Source organism: Halichoeres trimaculatus, unplaced genomic scaffold (genome assembly GCF_033239565.1).
Source record: "Halichoeres trimaculatus isolate MK-OKI-2021-1 unplaced genomic scaffold, fHalTri1.1 fHalTri1_scaffold_1, whole genome shotgun sequence".
Taxonomy (NCBI): Eukaryota; Metazoa; Chordata; class Actinopteri; order Labriformes; family Labridae; genus Halichoeres; species Halichoeres trimaculatus.
In genome coordinates, this window is record NW_027437179.1 from 13650234 (window position 1) to 13662559 (window position 12326).

The 12326-nt window shown below is 39.4% G+C and overlaps 1 protein-coding gene across 1 annotated transcript; it reads right to left on the bottom strand.

The window, feature by feature from the left end:
* Positions 1-6812: 6812 nt before the first annotated feature.
* Positions 6813-8379, bottom strand: g0s2 (G0/G1 switch 2). Its single transcript, XM_074675301.1, has 2 exons — positions 8254-8379; positions 6813-7987 (listed from the first exon to the last, which is right to left on the bottom strand). Exon 2 carries the CDS (start codon positions 7947-7949, stop codon positions 7569-7571), a length of 381 nt encoding a protein of 126 aa, XP_074531402.1. The 5' UTR covers positions 7950-7987; positions 8254-8379; the 3' UTR covers positions 6813-7568.
* Positions 8380-12326: the final 3947 nt, after the last annotated feature.

Consider the following 12326-nt stretch of genomic DNA (forward strand, 5'->3'; position numbering starts at 1 on the left):
AAAAATGATCAATTAACTAATTGCACAATGAAAGCGAGGCAGGTGCAGAACCTCATATGTCCGAGGAACTTCCTGGAAAACCCCTATCCAACAAATATGAATTGTGCATACATCCTTCCAATGAATAGATAAAGATGGCAAGCGGTAATGGTGTCACTGAGAAAAGAGCCAGAAAATCTAATTTCTTGACGTAATCAAGAAAGGATTTTCAGAAGGATTCATTGGACTCCTAAAAATCTGTTCTCTTCACACATTTGTTCTGCGACACTAACGCATTAACCTAGCCGAAACCTGCATGAGCCTGTGTTAACCTAGCTTGAGCAAACGCCAGTCTTTTTTTTTTACTGTTTCATCGCTGACGGCTGGATGTGACAATATGGACCCAGGTTTCTACCTGAACTGAGAATGCTTTGTGCTCAAACATAACCCTCACTTTGCCATTCAAATTAAAAGTTTTAAAGGACAATATTAGTCAATCCATACAATATGAATGAGTTTGTGGCTACCTACTGTGACTGACAGAGAGTAAGAAGCCTTGCACCAGTGGCACAGAGAGGACCAATCAACTTTCTGATACTCACATGCTAACACCCAGCAGAGTCTTCTCCGCTCTCCCAGGCTTCACATACAGAGTACATTAGACTCAACACGTCAGATGTTTGATGTTCATGTACTCACCAGGCAAACTTTCCTTAGGGCATCATCTTGATGTAAGAGCTGCGTACCCTTTGCCCCCCTCTGTGTGTCCTTGCTTTAGAAATCCATCCATATGTTTAAACAAACTCCAACCTGCATGTTGCCGGGCTGCAGCACATTAAAGTATGTAGACTACTATATCAGTCTGCTTTCTGCTCAGACTGTACAGGAACACACGTGCTGCTGTACCCTCATCACACACACACACACACACACACACACACACACACACACACACACACACACACACACACACACACACACACACACACACACACACACACACACACACACAGAGTGATTATGTATAGATTTACCCAGCCTGCACACATTGAGACAGGCAGGGACGTCAGGGTGTGGAGAAGGTTAAAGCTCAGCTTATTTATTAGTTCCCCTGTGTTTTATAACCAAGAAGAACAACGCTTACCAAGAAAAAAAAAAACCTCAAAGGTGCTGTGAGGACTATCTGGAATCTGTATGAGCATGATACATGATGATACATGAGCACTGACTCTGGCAAAGACACGCAAATGAGTTAAGAGCAGATCCTTTAAACACCAAGACAACTTTTCCCAGGATGCAAAGCGACAAAGTAATGTATGTATTTGTAGTTATGGAGTGCTAGTGTTTGAAACATCACAACAGTCAAACTCTGCTCTGAGATGTGTCGGTAACATGTGACGTGTAACATGTAACATGAGTGAATCCATGTTCCCTTCGATCAGATTTTGCACAAATGCATATTTTTGACTTGTGTATTGGTTCCAAAAGCCCTATTAAATCTCAAGAGATGATTGTTATTATTATCATTACTATTATTCCTATTGTATTTTTTTTAACAATTATTATTTTAAATACGTTTTTTTTTGCATGCAGTAAGTCAAATATATATAAATGACAAGGGACAATGCTAAATGCTTAAACCATTGCAGCAGAATCAAATGGGAATAAAAGTCTTCACTGAGTTTAATGGAGTTATGTTTGTTCATCAGTTTGTCATGTTTGTCACGTTTGATGGTCCATTCATAACTGGCTGAAAACAAAAGTCTCTCTCAGTGATACAGTGATTCTCGGAGAAGGATATAATCCTATTGTTGTCTGTGGGCCTGTGCAGCCTGTAGTTTTCCTTCAGACCCAAACTCCAGCTGGCTGGAAGACTCTGGGGAGGATTTGGCAAAGATTGAGCAGCTTCACACTGTGTGTGTTGCCTCTGGTCTCCACTGGCAACCTTTCAAGTCAAATCTCTGTTTCTTTGAAAGAAAGAAAAACTCGGCTCTCTCTTTTGTCACTCTGCTTTGGCGCTCTGCTGTTGACCTTTTGACCCCTGGTTAAACCAGGAGGGTTCATAGTTTTGTCAAATGTGTCCACACAGAGAATCCCCCCAACAGCTGTGTCAATACAAGGGATTGATTTTTAATCTGTTTGACAAGAAAAATGTGAAAAAGCTCTTGACTTTTCTCAACGGGGACTCTGAAATTGATTTAGTGGGGATTATCAGATATTTGGGCTCCTTTTCAAAGAGAGGGTATTGTACTTTACCTCTGGTGCCCTATAGTAGCTTCACATCATTTACAGCTCCTAAAAAAATCCCAATTTGTCTTACACTGGTGTTTTAGAAAACCCTTATTTCAGTCTTTGTCTTAAACACTTCTTTTTAGCTGCTTTCTCTTTGAAGCTTGGTTTATGCTTGACACGTCTGTGAGGTCCGCGTGGCTTTGTGTGGATGGATGATGTCATTTTAGCAGCCTTGCCCCCTCATTCGATCCTTTTCAAGCAGAAAATTGCTGTGTCTCCTGAAAGTTTCCAACTTATATAAGGAGACGCGCAAATGGACCAATGTCTCCTGGTGTCAGAAGTATAAAAAAATACAGGCATTTATATGGTTCATCACTATGATAACAACTGATGAACAACTCCTAGCATGAAATTGCAGCCACACTAGGCAGAGAGGAGGAATTGATAAAAAAAATTATGTAAAAAAGAGTAACAACTTTATCTGCTCTGGTTTAAAACCGCAGTAGACATGCATTTAGGATACACTGCCCCCCTGCAGTTTGGGAACAGATGATTAATGGGGAAAGCATAATCCAGCCTTAAGACTTCCCCGCCACAAACCCCCTTCCCTCTGATTGGCCAGTCCTGTCTGGGGCCAAGCAAAAAGCAGACCTTGGTGTTTGAGGCCCAACCCTCCAAGAAATCATGAACCAGATAGGAGATCCTTGTGATGACCTCATCATTTCAGCAAGTCTCATGAAGCTCTCGTGATGTTTTAATAAAGCATTTCGATAAGTTTACAGACCGGTTTAGGAATTTCTATAACACTTGAATATGCAGAGGTTTGAAAATCTGCACATTTACGATTAACGTAATGTAATTTTTTTCGTCTCTTTTTTGTAATCTTTGTATTTGGAGTGGATCATTACTTTGTATGGTTCATTGCTGGTAATGGACACCACACTTCTTGTGGCTTCAGCAATATTTTTACTTCTTTTCTCCTGTGTTTGTCTGGAGATCCTAGATGTAACCATGGCTGCATTGTTTACATATGAAATCAGCTGTTAGCAGCCTGTAGCATGTCAATGCTAACTGGTGTAAGGCCTGATGTGTTCCCACAAGGTGAAGAGAAGGAGGTGAGGACGATGTACTGGTTCTCATGTGTGAGCTACGAAGTGACGACACTGACCTGTCCTTCCATCCATCATTATTGGGAACGTAAGATCTATCTCCAATAAGATGGACGAGCTAGCCATGCTAACCCAGTAACAGAGAGAATTCTAGAGGGCAGAGTAGCATCATGCTATTCACAGACATGGCTAACAGAGCTAACACGAGACACCAACACCACATTGGAGGAGCTTCACCTGCTGTGAGCAGACAGGATCCAGGAGACAGAGACTGAACAGACTGCTGAAGAAGCTCAGTCCTGGACCCTGTGGAGGTGGAGGCTGGCTGAACAGGACAATGATGGACAAGCTGTCATCATCTATTTTCTAATGGACCTTTTTGCACTTTCTATACACTTTCTTACTTTGTTTTCTTAATTGCTGCTGTGACTCCACTTTGGTTGTACTTGTCACAATGACCATTAAGTTCTAATCCTTTCTATTCTATTCTATTCTATTCTATTCTATTCTATTCTATTCTATTCTATTCTATCTAGAGCTATGTTTGAAGATGGGAGAGCAGTATACCTGCTTTTTGGGGGTTTTCTTTTAAAATAGAGTGATGCATACAAGGAACGCAGGCACTAATTTCACACCTGAGATGCATTTTGTTTATGCTCATAGAACAAATGCACCCACTCAATGTAATTTCTTCAAGCTGAAAATTGTCCTTGCACATCAGTTTCAGCCCTCACCTGCAGCCTCTTGTTAAGGAACAGTGCCATGTGCTCCATTCAGAGATTAGTAGTTCCAGTCACTGGAGGATTAACTATGACTTGTCCTTTTTTTTACACCTGAAACACCCACAGTCACAGCCATTCTGGCTCTTCTGGGTTGAGAGGTTTTTAAGGTTTACCAATTCAGCTGTCACATAAACCACTGATCAACCTATTCTTGGTTCAAAGACTGTCGTGTTGACTCAGGGTTATATTGGCCTCCCACTCTTGTTCACGTGCGTGGTGGACAGCATTGTCCCATTGTCTGTGTGCTATCTCAGTGAACCACGCTGCAGGTTCTGTGGGTGACTCAGCTGAACCATGCTGCAGGCCCATAAAATCTGCTAAACCCCCCCTGAGGTTCAGGGTCAGGCACGGTTAACTGTGGGTCTGAGTAATGCTAAACTTGGTGCCCATCTGGAGCTCCATGATAAAGGTTTAACAAGTTCCTGCATTACTTCAAACTGTTTCTGAATGTGTTATCTTCACAGATCATCCTAATCTTAACTGCCTCACGGTGCAATAACGATGAACAGATTCAACACTGACCAACACTGGTGTAATACTGTCACAATGTCACAATGACTGCCTGTTTGTTTTTGGTTATTTTGTTAATTTCCTCCTTGATTTTAAAATGTTATAATCATGTTTGAGGCCCCTAAAGGACATATTCTTTCCTGCATTTCCAATCTTTTATCCTGGAGATCCTTTATAAGAGCTCTGCTGGCAGCCCAAATGGTGACAAGGCTTCAGCTGTTAGAGATTCAACCCTCTGGAGCAGTCAACAAGATGAGATAAAACGTGCTGATTCAGTCTGTTTTATTTCAATACTTAAGACTTATTTCAACAGAAAATGGTTTATTCTGGGATTTAATTTCACTTTAACTTTAATCATATTGATTTGTTTTGTACAATTATAAATTTGACTTAACAGCTTCTTTGGTAATGTTTTATTGATTGATATTCATTTGATCTGTTTTATTACCCACCGTGAAGCCCTGTGTTTAAAAGAGCAGTATAAATAAATGATCATTTATTTATTTTTGTGGCTACATGGTGGCACACTGGTTAGTGCTGCTGCCTCACAGCATGAGGGTCACCAGTATAAATCCCAGTTTGGGCAAAGTGTCCAGTCCAGGGTGTACCCAACCTCTCACCCTCGGAAAGCTGAGATAGGATTGAGCCAGATAAATGGTAGAGTCGGAATGAATGAATTTATTTCTTTATTTTTATTTTAATCTTTTTTAGTCCATGAAATGTAATCCTAAAGAAATTTTGATCCACAAAGGTTTCATTTAGTTCTATTCTATTCTATTCTATTCTATTTTATTCTGAAGTATAATCATAAAAGGTCTTTTCTCTTCCATTCAGTTCTGTCTTTTCTCTGCTTCCCAGTGAAGATGATGTGTTACACACAATCTCCACCTGGGGGCGCTTCTTCTTCTTTTTTTCTAACTACTGTTGAATCAATGATAGAGTTCTATCTTGTAGCAGCTACAACATTATATTTAAAAGTATTTATCTTTCCAGCGACCAGCAATGAGTGCCTCCTTGTTGTATTTCTTTCTATGATATCATGATTAGTACATGATTTGTGAACCTTGAGTTCTTTCACATGTCTAAGTGTTTTAATGGTTTGATAATTCTGATTGGTTGTGTGGTTTCATGTTAACTTTATTTTGTAATGGGATGTAAAACTGGATGTACTCATCTTGCTACATAACAAACCTATCTGCAGGCACGAGTTATGTAACCTGAACCTGAACTTTCAAAGCCTTACCTCCTTATACTGTCAGTAGACTACACTCATAAAACTCTTCTAGTCCCCTGACCACTTTCACAACATGCCACTTTCAAACACACCCACATGGGTCATTATCCTTCAACACACTTACACACGAGATGAGTCAGCATGGGATTCAGTTACCCAAGAGCCAAAGAGTAATAGTTGAAGAGTATCAAACCAACAACCCTTCAATCGGCGAATGACCCACGCTTCATGGCTCAAGTCAGGATCCAAGGCACAAATTAACTCTGAAAACTCATCTGTTGAGGGAACACTTGTGCACTTCATCTGACCCTTCTCCTCTTTGCCATCAGCTGTAGAATGAGTCAGTAGGTCTAAGACTCAGCACTTATGATTTTTCAGCACTGCTACTGAATGTTGTTGAAGATTGAAGTATACTGTTCAATTAATTGTGGTTTGTTGGCTTGTTGATTATCCCCCCCCCCCCCCCCCCCCCAAAAAAAAATAACTAAATAAATAAATAAATAAATAAATAAATAAATAAAACAAAATTAAAATAAATAAATAAATCCTGCACTTGATGACAGCACCTGCAGCTGAATAATTTGTAGCACTGTTGTTGCACTAACTAGGTATTCCTTCTGTCTGAATTCTTGCTTGTGTTGTACATCGCTTTGTACAAAAGCGTCTGCTGAATGAAACTGGAAACTAATATATTTAGGTATATTTATGTGTGTCTTTACATACAAACTTAAGTAGCATAAAGTAGCAATAATACAACTTTCATCAGGAGAGGATGCCCTTAGGTCATCAGATGTGACAAAAAAGACCATAATGCAACTGTGGTATATATTTCTATCAAATTTTAAAGAAAATATTCTAAATGACAGAGGCTATCAATTCAGTCACAATGCAAAGAGGCTTTAGTACAAACAAAAGAGGAACCAACAGGAAACACAGACTTTATACAAAAAGAATTTATTGGTATGAAAAACATGTATATTTACAATATTTGCTGCTCATGTGTTGCACAATATTTACATCAGTCCACCTCTACTTAAAGACAGCATGTAGGTGCAGATCAGGTACATCCAACTGACATAGGGGGGCGCTACACAGCAGCTTACCACTGCCACCATGCTGCATTCAGGGACTCTCCAAACACTCCTAACAACAAAGTTAGAAGCTCTGACTTTTTTCTTTGCACAGTTCTGAAGATAAATAATGAGTGTGTCATTAGTTTCAGGGCTTGCTCAAGGTTTTTGATACCTACTGCTTCTATCTGCCAACTGCAGACCTGTGTCTGCTGCAGGATGTGAGCTCAGTTTGTGAAAATGGGAGGCTTTTGTCAGGTTAATGTCATTCACTAAAGCATACAGCTGCACTCAAATGTATGAATTTCTGTTTTTCATATGTGAGCAGTATTCTTCACCAAGCTGAAAGGCTCATGTTGGTCTGCAAACCCTCTAAGTTGATGCACTGTTCATGTCTTACATGTGTTTCATTGCTAAAGTGATTTCTGTTCTCTAATGACGGTTTAAGAGCCCAGTTGGTGCATGCACAGTGCAATAAGGCATTTAAAGACGCATTCCCACAGCACTCAGGTGCGTCATCAATAAGCAGGCAGCCTGGCTACTTTGCATGTAGCTGTCTATAAAGCTTCAGTCATTGTTGCTCAACTCGGTGTTCTGGCAGCAGCAGTTGCTCAATAAATATCTCAAGTCCTTTGGGTCAACCCTGCTGGCTTTACGAAGCATGCAGTCTGTTGGAAATGCTTCGCTGGCTGAGTCCTTCATTCTTGGGGAGAGTCATGCTCTTGGATGTGACACCACTTTCACTAACTTCCTCCTCCTCCTCCTCCTTCTTCTTTTCCTCTTCCTCCTGGCTGCTCACACTGTGCTGTAAACCAGCCTGAACACTTGACTGCTCCCTGGCCAACATGAGGAGCATCTCTGCGTCGAGGGGTTCACCAGAGGAGAAAGGGTGACACACGGTCTCCACCAGGCCGATGACCGTCCCCAGGACCGCAAACACAGAGCCCACCAGGTAGACCTTCAGCAGACCCCGGCTGGGCTTCTGACTCAGCATCTCTTTTGCAAAGGGGATGAACTCCTGCAGACTTCCCATTTTCAGCAGTTCTGCTTCAGCTCAGGCACAACGTTGGCCTAAAGATGAATCAGTTGAAAAAGGGAGAAAGATTGAGAAATGAGTCTTTTAGAAACAGCAAATCTAAAATGTCCCAGATGTTTTCAAATGTCAAGATATACTGAAAATACAGATTTTAGGCAACTATGCAGCAGGAACATCTAAAGCCATTATAAAATTTTCATAATTCATACAAAATAATCAGAAATGCACTCTTGATGAAACAGATTCTTATACTGTGCTAATGCACTTTAATCACTGGTGTTTCAGGATTGAAATAACTTACTCTGATAAAGTTTTCTCTCGTCCGTCTGACGTGGTTTTTTCCAGTCTCAGGTTCTTGTACTCTTAGGGTCCAGTTTGTGACAGTTTCACACCTTTACTGGGAAAGCTGTGGTCATTTATAGCTCTGCTCCCTCCTCCCACTCAGTGACAGCAGCTGAATATTCATGAGGCACACCAGCCCGTCTCTCTGAGCCAAAACACTCAGACTGAGAGCCAGAAACTTTGACCCAGTTAGACTCACTGCACAGTCAACACTTACTTTTGTTCTTACTAAAATTCCACTCAGGCATGTGTCGTGTTCGTAAGGATCATGTTTTAATGCATGATTCACATAAATCATGTTTTACTCTCTACGCTCTTCTGACAGCTGTAATGTAATCTTTGTGAAATGAAATACATTTTTGTGCTGTTTCCAAAAATCTCTCTGATTGTTGAGACATGAAGACATAGTTTTAGTACGACTGTAGCCCTAAAAATTAAAAGCTTCAAATCGAAAGATCTGCCGAAATTTTAAACAATTATTTGTATAGTACTGTTAGTGTAAATGCTTTCTTTTTAAATCGATTGGACCTCTGAGAGGAAGAAAAAAATCTAATCTGGTGATGACTTTTAACCCAGACAAGGGTTGCACAATTCTAGGAATTTTCAGTTTGAAACTTTCTGCTGTAATTTTCAGAAATTTACGGGATTTTGTTTGTTGTAGTGGTTTCAGTAAATTTATCAGTTATAAAAAAAAAAGAAGCAGAGCAATAAAAAGTTAATTGCAAAGGAAAAGAAAACAGGATCTCACAAGAGTTTATATCAACTGAATTTACCTGGTCATATAAATGTATAAATATTGAACATTTTGGTTTATTATAAGCAGAAATGCATGCAGAAATTTTAATGCAATATTTTTAATTCACATTATTAAAGAATTTTCAGGAATTTTCCCAAACTAAGTCTAACTGTCATGAAAATAGGCTGAGATATTTATCATTACCAAACATACATACGAATATGCCTTGTACAACATTTATGAATGGCATTTATGTGTTTTTAAGAACAGCAGAAGTTTAGTTGTTTCTTTCACAGAATAACAGAAACCATAAAAAAAGATAAAAAGATTTCTTAAGCTATCAAATTTCTGGAAAATTCAATTTAACTTGACGGTAACAAACCCTGAAAATATCCAATATTCTCAATTTTAAGTTCCCATGAAAAAAATTCAGGAAACTTTCCTGAAATCTGCACTTGTTTATAACCTTTGAACAGAAAGGATTTGCTTTTGATTATCTCCCTACAACTATGACATTATTGTTCTTTTTGTGATTGCTATTTTGTGTGTGTGTGTGTGTGTGTGTTTTTTTTTTTTTTTAAGGGTTTTTTTAAGTAGATTTTTTTTTGTAGCTTCAACTCAAAATTAATTGGTTCAGCAATTAAAAAAAGACAACCCTTACAGCAAAGATAAAACGTTCTGGTCTGAAAGGCTCATCTCTCTATCAGCTCACACTGTGTGGGGTTGAATTTTTTTTTCTTTGTTATTTTCAAAGTTATTAAACTGAATTGACTGACAGGCTGGCACCTTGTAGCTGTTTGCAAAGAGACTCAAATGAAGCTAGAATGACAGACTTCAAAAGTCTGCATAAGAAACAAATGGGTGACATCCTTACATTACACAGTCTATGGATAAACAAGTGAAGAACTGATGTCAGACAGGTGAGTGGTACCAAGCCTTTAAAGAGACATAGGCATTAAAAACAAGTGTGGGCATGGTACACAGCATAAACTTACCCATGCTCACACTAACTCTCTGGTGAGCATGATATAAAGTCTCGTGATAATAAAAACTGTTAAGTGAAGACCAGTTAGTTTCTATTTATGTCTAAATAAGGGCTCTAATCTTTTAATCTTTTGGCTCATGTGAAATGCTACTTTTCACATTTAGAGGGAAACCTGTGACTTTAGCACACCTTTAGTTTTAAGTGTTCAGTCCATGTGAATCCAGCTTCACAACTCTGTATGGGGATTCTTTCACATGGGAGCAAACATGAATCTCGTGATTTTTCTCTTCCAATAAGCAAAAGGCAAACTTCCATTTTCTGAAGCTTAATGAAACAGTGACTTTATACCTACATTACATCATTCAGACATTTCAAACTGTCTGCTCATGTTTAACTCTTCACTTTGTTCAAGTGACGGCACGTGAAAGAAAAGAGAATCAAATGATGTTCCTACCACTGGATCGAAGGTCAAGATGGTATCAGACGTCTAAAAAAAGAACAGGAGTACACACGTGCTGTTCCTGGGTTTGATGCCAGGTTGGTGCATTGTGGGTAGTGCTGGACCAAAGCCATGAAGGTGACTGGTCTCTGTTGCTTTGGTGGAGTCCATGTGAATCTTCCACATCCACAGAGAACCAGGGGAAAGGTTGCACAGACTCTGTCACCCAGCAGACCGTCTGCGGCTGCAACACTTCCTGATCTGTGGTCAGAGGAGAGAGTTTAGGACAGAGTGATGCCCTCACGTACTGCACACACGTTCTGAATCATCCACTCTGTGCCAGCTGGACAGACATGAGGACATGCGGCGGGGGAAACAACAGTACGTGATTCTTGAAACGTGCTGCGTACTGACAAATGATTTGTACAGTGTCATCAGACTCTGATCTGAAATGACTCAGACATGTTTTAAAGAAGACTGTAAACAGCAGACTTTAACTTTTACTCAGAGTTATCTTCTGTTTTTGTGGGAAGATTTAGTTTCCCAGGAACAACATAACTTGGACCTATATTTCATTGAAGATTTTCACTGTTTTACTTTTAATATCAATAAATGTGAGGTTTCAAAGGAGTTAATTTGGACTTAGGCTCTCTAAATAAACTACACTTTTATCAATAGTTGTCTGATCTTTGCAATTTCTGCACCAACAAATCAAACTGACTATCTTTATTCATATTATTGGATTAAATGTCTGTGATTAAATCTACTTTCCCAGAGCACTAACGCCGAACACCTGAACTCCTTACTGCATGGACAAAACAATAACATACTGTAAAGCATACAAAACAGGAAGAAAAAGTCAGCAGAGGATCATGATCATCAGTCATCATTGCAGACACAGGAAGTGAGGAAACGTCCACACAGTAAGTTGGTGAATGGATAATTTTGTTGGTTGGTGAACTGGTTTTATTATTAAGATACTGTCAATGTGAGATGTTGTTATGCACATGCAGACATGCCAATGGACAATCCCACATGGACTTGATAGTTCAGCACATCCAACAGATGCTTGGTTAGATGAGAGTTTGAGACCAAGTTAACCTTAAACCTGTTGTGCTCCCTGTACCCAGTCTTATGTAGCCCATTGGTCCAGTTCTAATGTATGTTTTGTATTTTGTATTGTATATTGTGATGCTGAGCTGTTCATTGTAGGCATGCTTTGTGGTGGACAGGGGTCAAGCAGACACCCTGCCACATACACCACAAACTATAGTTACCTCCGCCAAGGAGATTATTATGCTTTTGGGAGAGTTTGTCTGTCTGTTTGTTTGTCTGTTTGTTAGTTTGTCTGTGAACAACATAACTCAAAAATTAACAAAAAGATCATGATGAAATTTTCAGGAAATGTTCAAAATGGGATAAGGAAGAACTGATTATGTTTTTGAGGTGATCCAGATCACCGACTGGATCCAGGATTTTTTAAAAGGATTCTTTATCATTGTGAGATAGGGCCTTTTTCAACACATGTATATAAAACTCCACAATAAATGGCCAGATTGCTTTGCAAAACAATACAAGACAAGGTCACCATAATTTCGGACAGGTGTAAAAGTATGATCCAAATCTTGGCAACATTCTGAATACTAAGATCCAGAATATGAAATATGTACTCTGTCATAATAATTTTCAACACTGTCAGGTAACAAATTATCCTACAAACCTGCAACTGACACCAAATTGTAGCAGACAGTCTGCTGAAAGGGAGTATAACATTAAAGTAAGACTCAAGTGGTGCATGATAATCACAATATGCTTGGTGGAGGTCTGTGCTCTGTGAGTGCTTTTCTAGTTTTTACTTTATTTGGAAGTTAC

Excerpts from the sequence above, each read along its gene's own strand:
- g0s2 (XM_074675301.1), bottom strand. The coding sequence starts at position 7,949 with ATGGGAAGTCTGCAGGAGTTCATCCCCTTTGCAAAAGAGATGCTGAGT.